Source organism: Setaria italica, chromosome VIII (genome assembly GCF_000263155.2).
Source record: "Setaria italica strain Yugu1 chromosome VIII, Setaria_italica_v2.0, whole genome shotgun sequence".
Classification (NCBI taxonomy): Eukaryota; Viridiplantae; Streptophyta; class Magnoliopsida; order Poales; family Poaceae; genus Setaria; species Setaria italica.
The window spans coordinates 16029942-16050645 of record NC_028457.1 but is presented as its reverse complement, the minus strand read 5'-3'; the positions used below and the strand labels follow the sequence as shown (position 1 = coordinate 16050645).

General features: G+C 46.2%; 1 protein-coding gene across 1 annotated transcript; it reads right to left on the bottom strand.

Moving 5' to 3' along the window:
• Positions 1-244: 244 nt before the first annotated feature.
• On the bottom strand, positions 245-3437 carry LOC101763076 (flavin mononucleotide hydrolase 1, chloroplatic). Its single transcript, XM_004979132.2, has 7 exons — positions 3077-3437; positions 2521-2596; positions 1634-1685; positions 1314-1428; positions 1181-1251; positions 656-743; positions 245-567 (listed from the first exon to the last, which is right to left on the bottom strand). Exons 1-7 carry the CDS (start codon positions 3310-3312, stop codon positions 426-428), a joined length of 780 nt encoding a protein of 259 aa, XP_004979189.1. The 5' UTR covers positions 3313-3437; the 3' UTR covers positions 245-425.
• Positions 3438-20704: the final 17267 nt, after the last annotated feature.

Below are 20704 nucleotides of genomic sequence, written 5' to 3'. Positions count from 1 at the left end.
TTGCTTAGCTGTTAAGATAGACAACTAACTAGCATTCATAATAAAATTAGATAAAACCTGACATATTTTTAACCTAGATTGTAGTGTTAGTGAATGTTTATTCCTTGAGGTTTGATACCATAGCTTTGTGATGAGCATTTTTTTCTCCTCTAATCACTGGCGACAGAAAAGTTATTTATCGCTGAGAAAATACACACAGCTAACATACTGGATATTGTGAGGAAATACTAACCAGACAAGCAGAGCACATTAATTATTGACATAGCTCAAAAAGAAAAAGGATTATATATTAATACATATGTACATGTGAGTCGTGTTTTTGCTAAGCATAAGACTCGATGCAACCTTATTGTACCTGTGCTTCACCTTTGCAAACAACAGAGATGAGCCTCAGCATTTTGTTAAGCATAAGACTTGATGCAACCTTATTGTACGTGTGCTTCACCTTCGCAAACAAGAGGAGATAATTCAACTCCCAGAGCACACAAGTCCTTCCTTAGAGCCTCAGCATTCTTAAACTGCAACCCAACCATTCCTACACTAAGAGCTGCTTCAATGTTTACCATTCTGCAGCGATAAATATGCAAACATGTTAATTGTTAAGGAATCCACATCATTGATAACCATTACCAGAGACACACCAGCATATACTAACCTATCATCAATAAAAATGCAGCTTGCTGGATCAACATTGAGATGATCCACAGCTTGAAGATAAAAATCGGGTGAAGGCTTGCGTTTTCCTGAAAGGGTATAACAATAGAGTAACTCCGAATAACAGAAGTATTTTCATTTGATATATTTACATTAAGCAGCCATTACACACGAATATAGTTAGCTAACACTAGAAGTACAGAACTAATTTATGCATGAACCATCTGCATTTCATCTCCTGATTTTTAACTCTAAGAAAACTTCTACATTCAGTTCAAACAAATCAGATTCAAGAAGATACAAATGTATAAAATAGATTTCTTATTTCTCTTGACCAGCAAGATGTCATAGAAAGAAACATCAACAAAGCTTCCACTTCAGCTTTGCAGTGAGGAAAATTATAGGATTGGAAGTCATGAAACTACATAATGCACTTTTACAAGTTCATGGTCCTATATAAGAATGCGGACAAATTAAAGACCTCTAATGAATTTCACTCAAGTAAAAAAATAGAGCAGGGTGTTACCAGTTCGACAAGAGCAAAATGTCCAGGACAAATATTTTGAGAGCTTTAACTTATCCTCGATTAATTGGTACCTACAAAACATATCTCAGGATCATGTACCACAAACAAATGTGTCAAAATAAGATAAACTCACCATACTGGATAATTTGTAAAAGCATGTATCTCGTAGTTATTTTTCTTCAAACAACAAAGAATATCTTCGACACCATCAATGTACTCATATGCTCTCACCATGCACTCTTTGAGACCTGCAAGGAATTAAAATACTTCTTTTAAGTGAGAGGAAAGCAAGATCAATTAACAATGATTTGAGGAAAAATATAGTTCATTAGGAGGTGTTGGCAAGTATAAAATCAAGATGTGTTATTGTCCGTTCATAATTTTACTATCGGATGCATGTCACAAAAGGAACAATGTGTATACACAGCATCACTTCTACTAGGACCTCCTCACCTTCCAAATCAAAAGATCTGCCATCACTGAAGAACTTTTTGGCCAGCTCATTCTGAAAGCATCAAATAGAATTACAAAACTGTGATACCCATGTTATATGGTGAGGTGAAATTAGTGTAAAATGCTGGCAGTATGACATGTCAAGAAAATACAAAATATGTGCAACCTTTTTGCATATCCTTTGGTCATAATTTCAGCTAACATAGAGCACTGAAGGATGAAAACTATCAGATATTCCAGTGTTTCCATTGTCTTTTTAACTATTGTGACTCTGCAGATGTACTAAAGAAGGTGACGGCTGACTAGAAGAAAACAGGCTAAGCAGTTTCACTACTTCAATGTAGACGAGTTGTTCCTGTCTAACAGAACTAACGGTAACGAATATAAAGGCTCCATGAAAAAAACATGGTACTTATGTTTGGCATCTGAATAATGTGGCAGCTTTGAACAATCTGGTCTGGTGGCCATTAAAAAGGCAAGCACATTACATATCCTTGTTTAAAAAATTTGATTCCAAAATTTGCCTCATACAGAATCAATCATCATTTTAATTGGGTTCCCTAATATGCATAAGTTTTCCCTATCGTTAGTGAGAGCCATTCAAATCTGTAAATTTAATGCTTCTTTACAATACTTTCAGAAATCTGGCTCTGTATGTAGGGAGTAAAAACAGTAATAATGGAAACCGAAGACATTTCAAGAAGGTATAGTCCAATGTTTTGCGCCTATGCACAAAGAAAAAAACAATTGATGACATTCATGCCAAATTTTAAACCAGACAACATAATATCAATAGTACATCAAGCACAAACCACTAGCACATGTACCATCAATACAAATACTACACATCATGTGCCTGAGATAAGTGAATCTTCTCGAACGTGTACCTCATCAACCAGCCCCTTCTCGAATTCCGACCATGCCGTTGGGTGTTTGCTTTCTAGTAGTTCCTTCATGGACATTCTGCAAAAAAGGGAAGTCTGATGATGTAATGCAAGGATCATAAACACCAGCACAAAGGCATGCAGGCCACTGGGCTAGCGACTAAACCACGGTACAATAAGCACAAGGAGATACCAAGCAAAAAAATAAAAGAAATAGTTGGTAACACCTATCACATTTCAACCAACTTATTTATTAAATCACTGATACTTCTGAGAATATCATAATAACCCCTTTCATGCATCACTGCCAAATTCTGCAATCTTACACCTAATGAATCTTTCCAGCTATCACAGCTACACTTCCCTAACGAATCGTAAGAAATAAAATCCAGCACAACAGAACCTAAATCAGATTCCTACAGAAACAACTGCTACAACTTTAATCCCTTACAATCTACAGTAGAACCTAACAGGCATTTCGTCGAACACCTGAGCGCCACTCCACAGACACATCCCGAGCTTAATAATCGAGGATAAGCCAGGGAAGGGTGTACGGAACTTGAAGAAGGCGGGGATCTGGTGGTAGTACGGGTCCCGGACGAGCGTGTCCATGACGTCGAACAGCAGCACCGGCAGCTTCCTCGGCCGGGCCGCCGCCTCCGACCCGGCAACGGCCGCGGGAGCGGCGGCGGCGGAGGGGGAGGCCGACATGGCGGGCAGAGGCGGCCGCAACGAGGAGGAGGCGGGCTTGGGGAATGAGGCGAGGTAGGGGGCGCGAGGGAGCAGAGAGACCATGAATGAAGCCAACAAAGGAACCGGCCGGACGGAGGAAAGCAGGGAAAAGCATCCGCCGCCGTGTTCAGGCTGACGAGTGGAACCGACAGGTGGTGCGGCCAGCGGCCGTGCAGGTGCGGATGCCGTTTTCTTTTCCATGAATCAGTGAATTGGAAATACCTAAATAAATATTCCCTCCATTTCAAATTATTATGCATACATAGACTATATATTTATTTTATGAAACACTCGTTATATATATACCTAATATTAATATTAAAGAGAGGATGTTTCTTCCAACTGTCATTTTTTTTTCAACAGTTGTGATCATTTATCAAAAAAAACATCAACTTTTTGATAATAAACCCGCAGTTCTTGGTAGAGTTGTCATTTTTGCTAAAAAGTCCCTGTGGCATCCCTTCCTTCCCGGAAACAGTCCGCCGCCGGTTTCGCGAGAGGGGACGCCAGGAGTTCTGTCATCCGGCGTACCACCGCATCCCTTTCTTCCCTTCCGTCAGTCTTCTAGTCCACCGTCGGCTTCGCGAGAGGAGACACCACGAGATCTCCCCGCCAGTACGCCACCGGCTTCCTCTTCTCCGCCGTTATCTCCCTTCCTTCCTCTCTCGCGAAGCGAAGCGGACGCCATGAAATCTGCCTGCCGGCGGTGGCAATGGTCGCCGCGCACGAGAAGGCTGCGACGTGGTCGGAGGAGCCGACACGGTGGGTCTGGGGCGTCGGCGTGCCACTCCAGGTCCACCTCCACGACGCCAACGTCACTGCGCTCCCCCGCCGCCACCCTTCTTGGTATACTAAGCCAAACCTGGTCCTGCGCTGGGGATGAGGAGGACGAAAGGAGGTGGACAAGGGCGATGGTGTGGGGGGAAAGGGTCACTGTCGTAGGTTTATTTGGGAGGAGGGCGGAGGGAGGATGACAAGGACCTACTGTGGGGGTGTGGGTGCCGCCTGATGAGGACATCACATGCTCGGATACAACCATATTGGCATCTTTTAACTCCGAGGTGAAACAATTCTTTATCATAATTATATGTGATACATTTGATGAATTGATGCTACACCATGATGTGTATTCGTTGTCAATTTTAGAAATACGTACATGGATCAAAAATAGTGTTAAACACACATGGAAGGCATGGAGGACCAAAGAAGTAGATTGGGGGCCAAGTCCAAGTATTCCTAACGTCCTCCACCAGGCCACCACGTTACTTTTGGCCCAAGGAAAGAAAGAGATCCAATCCAACACGTTTTGGTGCTGGATTCGGACTACAGTTCTGGCCCAACTTGCAACGACCGCCACGACCTCATCCGGACTCCGTTTTGGGCGTTCAAGTACTCCTTGGAATCCTTATGAAGTCTATTTTCATATGGATCCAGACTCATGTCCATATCTGTTCTGAGGCGACCGCAATAATCGAAATACTACCGAGAGGTTTTCTGTCCACAGGTGCTGCGTCGCCCTATTTTGGCCCGATGGGCCGTGTATCAAGTTGGGTCCATTAGGGACGTGTCCTAGGGTTGGAGCACGACCCCAACACCCTCCTGGTCGTCCTCCTAGGCATTAATAAGGATTAGAGCCGCCACAAACAGATTGGGTTTTGTTTAGATCAAGTTTAGCTCTCGCTACTTGCTTGTAAGCGCGCGTGCTGGATCAGCCGCCCGTCTTGCTGTCTTCGGAACCCCACCGTATTGAGATTGAGTTGAAAACCTTCATCTTCATCTAGTAAATTCAGTACTTGTTATACTTGTTCTTGCTAGTTCTTCGATTGCTTGCAGAACGAGTGCCCTAGTGGCCGGGTGACGCGCTCCACAAGATCGCGGCGGCCATTGGAGGTGGTGTATCGGTTGCTAAGGCGCAGCTTGGAAGGCTGTAGTCGGGCCGTGAACGTCGTCTCCATCGACCAATCGAGTTATCCCACGCCTCTCATCGAAAGATCGGGAATCAACCCTAGCGGGTTCATATCACCGCCGGAATCCGTGACGGGGATGAATGCGAGCCGCTGGCAAGGGTGCCGCCGGGCAGCAGCATTACCGCCGGCCGCACCTAGTCCTGTGCTGGGGACGAGGCGGGGGAAAAGAGGTGAACAGGGGGCTGGGGGGAGGGTCGCTGGCGCCTGGGAGGAGGATTCCGGAGTGGGCCAACCTCCAACGTGCAAGACGTGCCTGCCGACGCGCGTGATGGCTGGGACACTCCCGGCGGAGGCCCGCTGTGGCGGAACCGTCCAAATTAATCTAACTAAAATGCACTTAAGTCGCCTGACACGCGATCATGCACTTTAAGCAAGTCAACTTGGTCGACCGTCGGATTTTATCCGATAAACCACTTACTCAGGATCGAGAAGCATTGCTCACACGAAGGTGAGTGGGCACAGAGATTACAACATTGCCATTTCATTAACATAGAGTTTTCGAAATTCAAACAAGTTTGCAAGGTGATAAACAACAAAGATGTAAATAAGTGGAAGCTAAACGTCGATACACGATATCATAACGAAGCCGATTATGACATCAATGATCCCTGCCCTCGCCATACGAGGAGGGATCCAACTCGACTGTCCAGCCCGAAGGGAGCTGGGTACGCCAAGTGGTGCCAGTAGCCAAACTATCGACATTACCTGAAAGGTTAAGCCACAACAAGGCTGAGCAACTAATACTCAGCAAGACTGACCCGACAGGTGATAACTAATTCACCAACTTCTAGACATGCAAGGCTTTTTGGCTGTGGGTTTGTTTTGCCAAAAGCGTCTACAGTTGGTCCTTACTTTCAATATTTTAATATTTTAGTTCAAGTTCTAAGTTCATTAACCAGTCTAGATTAGCACCTTATACTAAGCAAGCATTGTTTCCAAACAATTACAGATCAACCATCAAGTTTAACATCCTCAAGTTCCATCTTTACTCAGTGCAGAATAGCGATCAAGTAGTTCCAAACTGTGAGAGGCAGACGAATCGATTCGAATTTATTAACCATGCATGGTGAATCTAATCTAACGACATCCGCGCACTCGCATCATTTGTCAGCCGTCCCCGTCGATCCCTTAGGCACGTGTCAAGTCCAAATTTCCTTTGGCATGCAATGCTCCATAGTCCCGGCCTCTGTCGTACTGTGACCGCACTTGCACCCACATGATGCACCATGGGAACGATGTTCCAAGGATAGCAGGAGGTATGACACGCCCCAGTTCAATTAGGTACTAGGCTTCCCTATCTCATACTAGGTATGAGATTAGTACTTTCAAACACTTGATCATGAACGCAGACACGTTTCGACCTTAGCAAGTTCATTACTAGATAGACGGGGCAAACCACTACATCGGAACCATTCCCGGTCTCGTCCATCATCCTTATAGTTGTAGAAAGAGTAACCACACAATAACTCGCGAGTGACAGACAATCACTCGACTTTTACCGAGTCCTATTTAGCACAGCAACTACTCGGTCTTAGCAACTAGTGTTCAAATCAAGGTACTAAGTTCATGCATCTATGGTTTCAATCAACTCCTACTAACGTAAATGCACAATCATAAGCATCAACATATTGCATAATTTAAAACAGGGAAACAGGCACCAGGGCTTGCCTTCAGGAAAAGTTAGTGGTTCTTCGAGGTCTTGATCTAGCTCGGGCTCAACTTCCGCGTGATGTAGCTCTACGGCGGGTTCCCATTCCAGCGTAGGGTGGAGCTCGTATGTTCCGTCGGCGATATTAGCTTCTACACGACATGCACATGCAAAGAGTTTAGAGTTTTCCACGCTTTTACACGAATGATGCAAGGCATGACTTATGCTGGAAAGAAGGTTGCATTTCAACCACATTCACCTAAACATGGTTCTAACTTTCATTAATCTTCATAAGGTAAGGTGGGTTGTGGTTGAAACTTAAGGTTGACTTTGATGGCGATTGTGTACATAAAAGATTCTTACAACTTCTTGCATAAACAAGGTGGGGTCATTGTTAGGGTTGCTGGGGTTCATTGGGAGAGTTATTCACTTCTAAATGTTTTTTTATCTCTTCCAAAATTACCCATTAGGTTTATTACGACTTATATTTCTTTATTCATTTAAACCGAATTCTTATCCAAAATTTGGTTCCACAAGCAAACAACATCATAAGGCACTGAGAAAATTAGAACACCTTACTTATGTCATCAATGAGTTACTGTAAAAATTTGGGATCCATTTGATTACCACAAAAAGAAATTAAAAGTATTTTACCACCAAGGGTAGCATGCACTTAAACATTTTTATCTCAAAACCTACAGTGATTCTAATGGTGAAAATTTAACAGTAGATGGAAGGCATGTAGCTGAGACTTGGGTGAATTTTTTATGATTTTTAGAGAAGGACATCTATTTCTCATATTTTCCTCCTATTTATCTTGCTCTATGAAGGAAGGTGGGTTTCTTTTTGTTTCTGACTAGGTTCCATATTTTTCCTACAAACTACTCTTCAAAACTAAGCTACTCCAAGTGGTTTTACATTTTTCTCAGCTCTGGATTAAACTTATGCAAAAAGGAAGATTTAACCCTAGATTTCAAATATAAGGTTAAAATAGTAATTTTAAGTTCTACTCCAGGGCCCTAAGTATTTTTTGAGCTTCTACTTACTGAAATATACACCACAGAGTTGGATTTACCTTTTTAGCATTTTTCCTTGATTTACTATGATTTAAAAGGCCTAAGCAAGAATTAAAACTATAGATATTACTTCCAACAGTAACATGGGCAAACTTATTTTTGTATGAAACTAGACAGTGCACTGAGTTCAACAAAAGTGGTTTGATATTTTTCTGATTTTTCTACAATTTATGGTGCATTTACAAAATTTTATCCTATTTTCTGCCAATTTAAAACAATAAGCCGAAAACAACTTACAAACTTGCCCTCGGGTCTACGGTTTAATTACGCAAGGGTCCCTAGTTCTTGCGCTAAGGCCCGTGGAAGAAGGTAAACGACACAGGTAGGTCCTTGCGGCGATCTTCGCCCGATTCCGGTGAGGTGAGGCTTGGGCTAGGGCAACAAGTGACCGGGGAGGAGTGCGGGCTGACCTAGGGTCGATTGGCGGCGGTTAGGGTGGCAGAGCAAAAGAACTCATGAAACTCCAAAAGTAAAACTTGTAGACCTAACATCCGGCTTCAAACTTTACAAAAGGAGTTTGCTTGAAAACGAGATGAATTTGAAACTATGAAGTTGCAAAGTTCGGTAGACACCGGCCTCCGGGGACTTAGGCAGATCTCGGTTTTGCTGTTTTTCAGCGTTTTGGCCAAATTTGGCTCAGATTTTGAGTAGCTTCCCATGACAAAGTGTAATTGAAGGAAAAGTTCTTTGATCATAGGACTCCAACTTTTATTAAGGACTTTTCTTGAGTTCAGTTCAAATTTTTGGAGGAACAAGCTCGCCAAGATGCGCGCTCTGGATGTTTTGCAAACTTAGCGCTGGAATGCAAAAAGGATGAGTTGACTGTTTTACATGATTTTGACAAGTTTTTGAGCAGGTTCGGTTACGATTTGGACCTGGGTCAGTGTAACAAAGTTGGAACACACTCAAGGAACTACAACTTCTATTCAAGGTGTGACTCGAGGTTAGATATAGAATCGTGAGATAACCGGTTGCAAAGTTGAGGAAAAACATGAATTCCAGGACTTAGGTCATTCGTAGGGTTTTGATACACAACTGATTTGATTCTTATTTTTAACCTTCTCCCACTCCGAATTAGCCAAAGTGTTAATAATAAAATTTGTTTTAAATTAATAGTTTTACAACTATTATTTGGGCAAATTTTTAAGTTTGTATGTAAAAACTCAAGTTTTCTATTTAACTCCAAAAAGAGCTTTTTAGGGGGAATTTGGACATTTCACCTCTTTTACTTAGTGACTAATGACTTGCTTAAGTTCAACTATACCTAATTAAGTTAGAGTTGTTACACTCGCATGCCCGAAGGGGCCGACGGCGGGACTGACGGGAGGCCCTCGAGGCTCCGGCGGGCGGGGGACGCGGCGCGGACGGTCAACAGAGAGCAAGGGCAGACCATGGCGGCGGCGCTGGCCGGCAGCATTAGGTGAAAGCGTGGAGTTAGAGTTGAGGACGTGGGCCGGCGCGTCGGACCCGAGCACGGTGATGGGATAAATAGGACGACCTCGTGACTACGGGGAGTTGGTCGGTTGGGTGTAGTGGGCCGGTTTTGGTTGCATTAGTCATTCTGTATCTTTGCATATTACTCAGGAGAGTTTGTGCAATACTGGGTGATTTAATATTTTCACATTATAGCTTCATTTAGTTACCTTTGTATTCAATATAAGTTATCTAAACTTCAAACATCATGAGATCTTTTATTTTAATATATATCTTTTGGGTGCTCTAAATCTTCCTATGAAATGAGAAACTCTAAGAAAATCGTGGAAGCAACAACATTAATGTAAACGCTAAGCAACCATATTGTTTTCAAAAAAAAAGCGACCATACATGAAACAAGAGAATAATAAGCTGAGAACATGTAAAGTCCCGTAGCAATGCATGGGTATTTCTACTAGTTAAATTAAAAGAGAAGAGGAATCATCTTCAAATATAGTACATGATCGGGAAAAAGAGGGAGAAAAATGAAAGGCACTAAAATTACAAAGCGTGCAGCCACACTTCCATTTGTGGAAGGTGCCTAAGCCTGGCTCTGTGCAGTAGATCAGAGAATTCAGAGTTGAACTTTTCTCTGCAGAGCTGGGGGGATGGGTCAATATTTTTGAACATCCAATTGTTCCTTGTTGTCCAGATGCTCCATGTCATCAAGATAATTATCTACATGTAAAAGGGGACCCCCAATTTTGCCTTGATTTGTCCAATGATGTTCCAGATTGTTCTAGTTAGGATGTATGTAATACCAATGGTATTCCAGCTTGCTTTAGCGAAGTTGCATCGAAAGAAGAGGTGATTTACCGTCTCCATGTGCTGCAGGATGCATAATTCGTAGGTATATGATTCGAGCTCCATGTGCTTTCTTCATAATATGTGTCTTGTACACAGCCGATCCTTGAGCAGGAGCTAAAAGAAGACCTTGTGCTTCATTTGGCATCGGGATTTCCAAAGCCAACGGAAGGAAGGGTGTATATTCCTTTGCCCTAGGATGGCTTTGTAAGCTTTGTTCGTTGAGAAGATTGGAGAGCCCCTAATATAAGACCATTTATCTGTGTCTGCCTCCAGGTTTATAGTGGAAATATGCTGTTGCAGGTCGTTGAGCTGCTCGTGAGCTTGCATTGATAAAGGCAGACTAAAGGTTTGGATAAATTGTGGTTTTGCCAGCGCTGCTCTGTAGGTGCTATTGCAGTTGGTGGCAAAAGAGTTTGCTCAGGGAAGGTTTGGCTGGGTATTAATCCATTCCATAGGTCTTTCGATTTTTTTATTTTTAACCTATTTTTAAATAAAATTTTAAAAATAACTTGTCTGGAAGATTATTTGCATGGGGTGACCCTTTTACCCACACCAGCCCGCCTGGCATGGTAGGAAGCCTCTGCCGCACCACATGCACTGGCGTGGCAAATGCTGCCACACTGGCACGGCGCGGCAGGCGGGTCAGCACCGAGCCAGCTAGGTGCTGACGTGGCCGGGCAGTTGCGGCGCCAGCCCACTTGGCGCGAAAGTCTTGCCACGCCAGCCCACCTGGCGCGGCAGCTCCCCTCCTTCCTCCCTCCTCTGTTCATCCTCCTCCAAAACACTCCGCATCCGAGCTCCTCCACGCCGTCGGCCACCGCCCCACCCTGAAATCCCCCAAATCTCCTGCGATTTGGCTTGGGGAAAGTTGTGAAAATTCATCCCTGCGTCGTGTGGAAGGTATCCCCCTACTTTTTCATGTGTTTTACCGTTGCATTTGCTAGATCGGAGGATGTTTAGGTGACATAGGGTTAGGTTGATGATTTCAATTTTGAATGAAATTCAATGTTGTTATGTGTTAGATGATGCGTAGTTCAAACACAATAGAGTCTCTGCCTCGATATTGACATGTAGAACTTGTTGAATGCTTCGATTTAGGTATATATTCATCCAATTGTGTTGTGTACATGACATGTGTATTTTTTTTGCAATATGTCTAATATGTGGAATGTGTCCAATTGATATGTCCAATATGTGCAATGTGTAGTGCACATGACATGGTGAAATGTTTGTATTTTGTAGATGGATCTTTTAGTTCGTTTTTTATGGTGGTATTGTGAAACAAAATGGGGAGTTAGAGAATATGAATGAGTTAGTTGAATTCTTCGATGGTCCTCCAACTGATTTAGTTGACCGTGCAATGTGGAAGTATGGATGTAGAGTGGATGAGATGACATTGAGAGGCCGTTTTGATTGTGGGAAAGCTAGATCTCACTATGTTCTCATGAACTTGGCATTTGATTCAAATTGGAAGCACTATAAGGATGTAGTTCACGAAGCAAATATTGCATGCTTGGAGGTTGTAGTTGAAATTGTTCATATGCCTGACCCAAATGTTGTCTTGAGGGACGAAGTGGCGGTAGTGAATCGTAATGGTACCCAGGTGTCGGTGTTTTAGACCGGCAACCCGCCTAGGGGGTACCCTAGGTGGTATTTTATGCGGTAAGGGTCGTCGAGAATCAAGGAATCAATGGTGACGCAGGGGCGCGATTTAGACAGGTTCAGACCGCTAGATCGCGTAATACCCTACGTCCTGTGTATTGGTTTGTATTTGATGAACTGGAGTTGTCCTCGTGTGTTGAGGTCTTGTCCAGGTTCTTGTTTCAAGAGGGGTCCCTGCCCGCCCTTATATACACGGGAGGGCAGGGTTACAAGTCTGAGTCCTAGTCGGGTACTATTGCAGAGTTCTACTCGGTAATGGCCCGTGTAGTTTTCCATAAACATACTTGACTAGTCCGAGTAGGATATGCCCATCCTGGTTCTGATCTTGTCCGAGTACGTCCCTTGGTGGGCCGTCCAAGGCCTACTCATGGACTTGGGGTGTATGCCCGACAAGCCCCCGAGTACTTTGTAGTCGTGCGTCACAGTCTTGGGCACTGCGGGCACTATCCGAGTAGCTGGTAGTAGAGGTTGCAGACTGAAGTGCTCGAGTACTGTCACATGGCTGGAAGGTACTCTTTTTGCTGCTTCGAGTTGTCTCCGTCCCAAGTACTTTTATATGGTGGTGCGATGTCAATCGCACTCCATATGGAGTAGCCCCCGAGCCTTAGGTTGAGTCGAAGAGTCAGGCTTAGGGTCAAACCAGCTTTTGTCCATTTTACCCTTGGAGATCTTGGGAAAAAAGAAAAAACTGATCAACGGGTACAGTACCCGCAGCCCCCGAGCACTTGGGCGATCTCTGTCGTTGAAGTGGTCATCAGTCCGTTGAAAAGAGTAGCCGTTGAGTGTTAAAGGTGATTAATCTGCAATTAATCTATCCGTTGCGCAACTGACACATGAAAAATGGAGGTGGCAGAGATAAAACTGGAGGGCCCTCTTTCGGTTAGGTTTACCCCCTGTAGTAATCAGATCTATTTTTCTTCCTCCCCTGTGCCTCTGCTCCACACTTGCGCCGTCGCGATTGCCAAGTACCGCCGCCGCCATTGCTCCCCTTTGAGAGAGATCCAAGAGTGAGTGCCTTTTGCTGAGGTTGAAATCGGCGGATGCGCACCAAGAAGATGGGCAAGAAACCCGAGAAGATCCAGGGTAAGGCTCCGGCGACGGGCAAGGCGAAATCCAAGAAGGGGAAGGAGCTGGTGCTGCCGGCACCGAAGGTGGGGCCGACGAACCAGACTGCGCCGCCGCCGCCTGGGGCAATGTGGCAACATTCGGTGATGGAGGAAGCGGTCCAAGCACTAGTCGACGCAAAGCTCCTGCAGCTGAAGGAGATTCTTGAGTGCTGCCCCGCTTTTCCCAATGCGTGGCAATTTGAGGAACATCCAGGTGAGACAGTAATGCTCGCGCATTTTGTGGAAAGGGGGTTGGCAGTGCCAACCTCCGACTTCTTCAGAGGTATTCTCGAGTACTATAAGCTTCAGCTCGTGCATTTGAACCCCAATGGTGTACTGCATATGTCGATTTTCGTACACTGCGAAGTCTATTTGGGAGTTCCTCCAAGTCTCGAATTGTTTAGGAAGTTGTTCCATTGTAAGCCTCAGCCGAGTGCCCAAAGGACAGAAGTCTTCGGAGGCGCCGGGTTCCAACTCAGGAACTCGGGCGCATACATTGAGTACAACTTGACTGATTCCCATGGTGAATGGAAGAAGAGGTGGTTCTACATCGGGAACCATGAACCTCGCTTGCCTGTGGTGACTGGTCACACGCCCAAGCATGCAGAAAACTGGGTGAGCGAACCCGAAGACACTCCCGAGCTGGATCACCTAATGCAGCAGATTACCGAGTTGAAGTCACTCGGTCTGACTGGAATCAATGTGGCGGCCAGTTTCCTAAAGAGAAGGGTCCAGCCACTTCAACAACGTGCTCACTCGGGAAGCGAGTATGCAGGTCTTAAGGATCCATTGCGTATGTCCGATGAGGATATATCCGATGATGACATAGAGGTGCTCCTGGCCAAGTTCTTCAGGAGCTATCAGGGAGTACCAGTAATCCCTGCGACCCTTCGTCAGTATGACGCCTGGTATGAGCCAGAAGTGGTATGCCTTTTCCACCTAACTTGTTCTCTCTTGACTTATGTGATATTTGTTTGTTGATACCGACTTGTTGTTTGTAGTCTCAAGTTCTTGCCAGCTACTTGGCGCAGTAGGAAGAAGAGTCAGAAGCTGTTGTTGACGAGTCGGAGGATGAGCCCTCTCCTCCTGTTAAGAGACGCAGAGTAATCCGCAAGATGTCTGCGGCCAAGTCTGCTTCAACCCCTGAGAAGTCTTGGGGTACCAAGGTATGTAGTCGTGAACTTATCTGTTGCTGATGATTTTGAACTTGTTATTGATGCGATGAATTTTCTCTTGTTTGTAAAGGCTATAGATACGATGCTTGGTGATGATGAGGCTGTTTCTAAAGAAATGGCCGTGACCGACCCAGAAGTCGGTAATGTATCTGTTGACATGGTGCCGGAGAAGGTGCCATCAACAGAAACTGGAGTAGCCCCCGAGCTATCCGCGCCAACTCCATCGGCTGCATGTCGCCCATTGCTGGCCAGGCGGTCCTGGGGCTGCTTGCTGGAGTAGCGGGTGTTGCAAAGGGAGGTGTCGCCAGTACTTGCTACTGGTACTGTGCTGTCCAATGTGATCACTAGCGGTAAGCATTGTCCCTTCCGATTGTATTTGTTTGAGTGGTACTGTAGTCTTGACTTTGGCTTTATAGGCCTTGGCGAGAAGACGGCGCCGGTAGCTGTTCCCGCGGCGCCCAGTACTCGGCCGCCTGTCGCCGAGAAGAAACGTGTGCGATTGCCGCCACGTTCAACCCGGTGAGCCTTCTTGGCTGTTTAAATGACTTTGGGTTGTCTTGAAATCATGAGGTGACGCATTTTGGTGCAGAGATGCAGAGGAAACTATCCCTGTAGAAACAGGGGTAGGGCCAGATCCCTCGACTACAATATCTGTTCCTTTTGAGGATTTAGTCGTTGAGGAGGTGCCCGGGGTTGACGCCGATCGTCTTGGTGCTACCATGTCGATGCTCCAAGATGTCATCCATTTGGCGGAAGTTCCCGCCGCTACATCGGGCTCAGGAAGTGCTGCCTTATCAACATCTACAGGCGGAGCCTATTGCATCGAAGATGTCAGAGTTTGTCTCTTTAGAAGAGCCTTGAGCTTTGTATGTACTCTTTGTATTTGTGTTGAGTACTTTGAATGATACTTTTGATAAAATGAATACTTGGCCATTGGACTTGTTGCTTGAAGTTTGTTGTCTTGCGAAGAGTAGTTTCACTCCATCTTGTCCGATCCAAAGCGCTGGAGTCGGCTGGGCCTGACCTTCTAGGGGAGGAGCTCCATCTCGCCCGACCCTGAGTCGTGGGGTCGGCTAAGCCTAACCCCTTCGAGGGTGGAAACTCTGTTTCGCCCATTCTCAAGGGGAAACCCTGCTTCGCCCGACCCTGAGTCTTGGGGTTGGGTGTGCCCGACCCTAAGGGGGGAAACTTCGCTTCGCCCGACTCTGAGTCCTGGGGTCTGGTGCGCCTGGCCCTTGAGCAGATGATCGGAATAGTCCAAGCCCCCGAGATAATGGTGTGAGCGTAGGCCGCGCTTGACTTGGAGTGGTTCCAAGTGTCGAGTAGTTGCAATGCTGCCGAGTACTCTGCTTTTTGAGGGACGCGGGTGTACTGTACTCCTTTGTCCGTTGTGGATGCACGAGTGTACTGTGCTCTTTTGTCCTTTGTGGCATGAGTACCATCACGTGGGCAGAGTCAGGAGTTGTCAGAATCATTGTTCACGGGCGCATACTAACTCTTGGGCAGGTGGTAGTTGCAGCTTTCGGCTATAAATAGAGCCATCTGGAGAGCGAACCAAACCAAGGTCTTGAGTAGCGATGGATTGCCTTCGGTTGCTTCTGTTTGAGTGTAGAGAGCCATCACTAGAAGATTCCTCGTAGATTGAGGCCACCTTCCCTCCACATACTCCTGCGCTCGTAGGGATAGCCGCGATGCTAGAAGAATCCTCGTAGGAGGTTTCGTCGCACGCCTCATCTTGCAGCTCGTGATCCAGTGGAGTACGCACTGGAACTCGCGAGTGATGGGTGATGAGTGCCGCGGTCTTCATCCCGCTCTCTAAGAGGTGGAGGTGTGGCCGTAGATTGGATTGGCTCCGCAGGGCTAGCAAAAGAGCAGCCTTGGTTCCCTCTAGGCGTGTTGTGCCGGATTCATCGTTGCCGCTGTCAAGGCAGTGGAAATGCTGTAGTTCTGGGCATTGCCTTGGGTAGAGGACCTGGATATGGCTGCGTTTTGCGCAGCTTCCTTGCGTGTGGGCCCTTCCCTTTGTGGTCGGCAGACTTGGGTGGCCTTGTGATATAGTAAAAGCCTGAGGCTTAAATGCAGCCCACCAGTAGGCAGTTGCTTGTAGTCTTTGTGTATTTTGAGTACGTGTACTCGTATGTAACCTGATGTATCCTTGTTTCAATAAAGAAATATTGATACGGAGATTTTGTACCAGGGCAATGATCCTTGTTGAGTTGATAACTCTTGTCAAAGATGAGGTATCTTGAAGACGGTAGTCGGGAAGTTAGCCCGAGTAGTAATCATGAGTTATTGCCTTGGAGTGATTACTCGGATGCCACTATGGGTAATAGCGATAGAGATGTTCTATATTCCAGGAGTTTGGTACTTGTTCTCCTGAGAGCTCTTGGAGTCTGTAAGATCCGGGTCTTGTAACCTTTGATACGATGTAAGGACCTTCCCACTGTGAACTGAGTTTATGCAATCCGGACGTGTCTTGGATACGCTTAAGGACCATATCGCCTGAGTTGAAAGATCTCTCCTTGACGTTGCGGTCGTGGTAACGCCTTAATCCGTCAAGGTATCTGGCAGATTGCACTAGTGCTGCGCATCTTGTTTCTTCTAGACTGTCTATATCTATTCGCCGTGTTTCTGTTGCCAGTTCTTCATCGTATTGTTCAACGGATGGTGATTGCCACATGATGTTAGCGGGTAGTATGGCTTTCGAGCCATATACCAGGAAATAGGGTGATAGCCCCGTAGTCTTGCACGGTTGGGTACGGAGGCCCCACAAAGCGTTTGGTAACTCTTTGAGCCATTTGCCACCTTTGGTGTTGCCAACATCATGTAGTGTTTTCTTCAGGGCGTCGAGTATCATGCCATTAGCACGCTCGACTTGTCCGTTGGCTCGCGGGTGAGCGACCGAGACATAGCGAATGTCGATGCCGCTGTTCTTGCAATATTCCCAAAAGTCGTGATTATTGAAGTTTGACCCTAGGTCTGTGATAATCCTGTTGGGAAAACCGTAGCGGTGTACGATTTCATCCAAGAAGTCGAGGACCCAATCTGCCTTAGGGCAAGTGACTGGTTTGACCTCGATCCATTTGGTGAATTTGTCGATTGCCACGAGTACTCTGTTGAATCCTCCTGGCGCAGTTGGTAACGGACCTATCATGTCGAGCCCCCAACAGGCAAACGGCCATATTGGAGGTATTGCGACTAGCTTGTAGGCCGGTACATGTTGCTGTTTTGTAAAGAATTGACAACCTTTGCATTTCAGAACTAGTTGTTTGGCGTCAGCCAGAGCCATTGGCCAGTAGAAACCTGCTCTGAAAGCCTTGCCAACTAGCGTCCTCGAGGAGGCGTGGTTGCCACAGATTTCTCTGTGAATTTCTTCTAGGATTTCTTGGCCATCTTCTCTAGTGACGCACTTCATGAGTACTCCAGATGATGCACCTTTCCTGTAGAGCTTGTCTCCGACTAGAACATAATTTTTTGCTCGCCGGGAGGTTTGCTCAGCTTGATTTTGTCAGATGGTAACTGGTGATCTTTGATGTAGTCGATGAAGGGCGTCCTCCAGTCGACTTCTATCATCATTATTTCTCGGGAGACATCAGCAGCCGGGACTACTAGCGGTGTGACTTGTTCGGGTATGGATGGCTTGCACAATTCGTGTACGAAAATTCCTGCTGGAACTTCTGCATGAGTTGAGCCCATTTTGGATAAAATGTCGGCGGCAACGTTGTTGTCGCGGACGATGTGATGAAACTCCAAGCCTGAGAACTTGTTTTCCAGTTTATGGACTTCTTTGCAGTAAGCGTCCATGTTGTCCTTGTTCCGATCCCACTCGTCATTGACCTGGTTTATAAAGACTAGAGAGTCACCGTACACCAGTAGTCGTTTGATGCCGAGGGAGATTGCGAGGCGAAGGCCGTGTAGCAGTGCTTCGTACTCGGCTTCGTTGTTAGATGCTTCCCAGAATATTTGCAGTACGTACTTGAGCTGGTCTCCCCTAGGGGAGATGAGTAATACGCCTGCGCCGGCTCCTTCAAGTTTGAGGGATCCGTCGAAGTACATTACCCAATGTTCTGGTCGTTCGAGTGGTGTTGGAACTTGATTTTTAGTCCATTCAGCTATGAAGTCGACGAAAGCCTGGGACTTGATGGCTGTCCTTGGCTTGAAGTTCAACGTGAGAGCTCCGAGTTCAACTGCCCATTTGGAGATTGTACCCGTGGCGTCTCTGTTGTGGAGAATTTCGCCGAGCGGGAAGTCGGAGATGACTGTGTTGTTGGGCTCTTGGAAGTAATGGCACAGCTTCCAGGAGGTGAGCAAAATAGCGTATAAGAGCTTTTGTATCGGTGAATACCGAGTTTTGGAGTCCGAGAGTACTTCGCTGACGAAGTAGACAGGTCGTTGGACCTTGTAAGCGTGGCCCGGTTGAGACCGTTTGACTACTAGTGCCGTGCTGACGACATGAGTAGTAGCTGAGATGTATAGGAGTAAGTCTTCATTCGGAGAAGGAGCGGTGAGTACTGGGGGCTTTGACAAAAAGTCTTTGAGTTGTGTTAGTGCCTCGTCTGCCTCTTCCGTCCATTTGAACTTGTCCTGGCATTTGAGAAGCTTGAAGAAGGGTAGTCCCCTTTCTCCAAGTCTCGAGATGAACCGGTTGAGAGTGGCCATGCAGCCTGTGAGTTTCTGCACATCCTTAATGCTGGTTGGTGCCTGCATGTTTGTGATGGCAGATATTTTTTCCGGGTTGGCCTCAATGCCGCGATGGCTAATGATGAACCCGAGTAGCTTACCGGAAAGTACTCCAAAGACGCACTTAGTAGGATTGAGTTTCCATCGGAAAGCGCGAAGATTGGAGAAAGTTTCCCCCAAGTCAGCAATGAGTTCCTCCCGGTTTCTTGTTTTGACGACGACGTCGTCGACATAAGCTTCGACATTGCGATGAAGTTGCCTTTCGAAGCACATCTATATGGCCCTTTGGTAAGTTGCTCCTACATTTTTTAGTTCGAAGGACATTGTTTTTTAGGAGAAAGCTCCGAAGGGCATGATGAACGCTGTTTTGGCTTGATCTTCTTCTTTGAGGCTTATCTGGTGATAGCCGGAGTAGTAGTCGAGAAAGCATAGCAAAGCGCACCCAGCAGTGGAGTCAACCACCTGATCGATCCTGGGTAGCCCGAAAGGGTCTTTTGGTCAGTGTTTGTTGAGGTCGGTGTAGTCAACACACATTCTCCATTCGTTGTTTTTCTCACAAACAAGCACAGGATTGGCGAGCCAGTCAGGATGAAAGACTTCTTTGATGAACCCTGCCGCGAGTAGCTTGGCTAACTCTTTTTTTATTGCTTCTCGTCTGTCCTGAGCGAACCGCTGTAGTCGTTGCCGTTTTGGAGTAGCTTTGGGATCGACATTAAGAGAATGCTCGATCAGCTCCTTGGGCACACCTGGCATGTCAGCCGGTTTCCAAGCGAAGATATCATGGTGAGCCCGAAGGAAGCTGACGAGCGCGAATTCCTATTTAGGATCTTGCCCTGTTCCGATCAGGGCTGCCTTGGAAGGATCACCTGTCTGGAGGTCAACTGATTTGAAGTCTTGCTCACTAGTGGGTTTCACCTTTGTTGACCCCAACTTGTTTTCCGGGATCTCTAGTTCGGTTGGATTAAGCTTCTTTGAGGCTGTGAAGACTTGTTGCATGGGACTGGGTGCTGGAGTAGTCGCAGCAATTTCCACGGCTTCAGTGTCACATTCGTAGGATCGCCGCAGATCTCCTCGTAGCGTGAGCTCCCCCTTGGGACCTGACATTTTGAGTACCAGGTAGACATAATGTGGTATGGCCATGAATTTGGCGAGTGCTAGGCGTCCGAGTATAGCATGGTAAGATGTCTCGAAGTCTGCGACTTCGAATCTGATGTACTCGGTACGGTAATGTTCTTTAGTGCCGAAGGTGACTGGAAGGATAACTTGTCCTAGTGGTATAGCCGCGTTTCCAAGCATGATGCCGTAGAAAGGTGAATCCGTTGGGGTAAGCATTTCAGTAACGTCGAGGCACATCTTCCTTAATGTCCGCCGTCGATGAGTACTTGTGTTAACTTTGATCCTGCCACAACTGAATCCAGGACTAGTGGGAAACGGCCTGGTTCTGAAAATTTTGTCCATTGATCCTTTCTGCTGAAAGAAATTGGAACTTCTGACCATTTTAACGGTGTAGGATCTGTTGGTTCGATGGCCATGATTTCCCTGAGTACGAGTTTGTTAGCTCGCTTGGATGCAGTGCTTGGGATACCGTCGAAAATGACGTTGACGGTTTTTGAAGCTGTCTGGAAGTCGCCTTCTTCATCTTCGTCTTTGTGGGCTTTACTCTTACCCTTATCTCTATTCTTGGTGTACTCTTCAGGGGGTGGTGGTGCAGGTAAGTCTTGCATGACTCAGCGCATGCTGTAGCAGTCGATCGCCGAGTGCTTGCTAGTCGGATGCCATGGGCACTGCTTTTTGTGTAGCTCAGTGAAGGTTGGCCCTTCATCGTTTCTGCGGTGTCCCTTTTTCCCGGAGTTGGTCATGG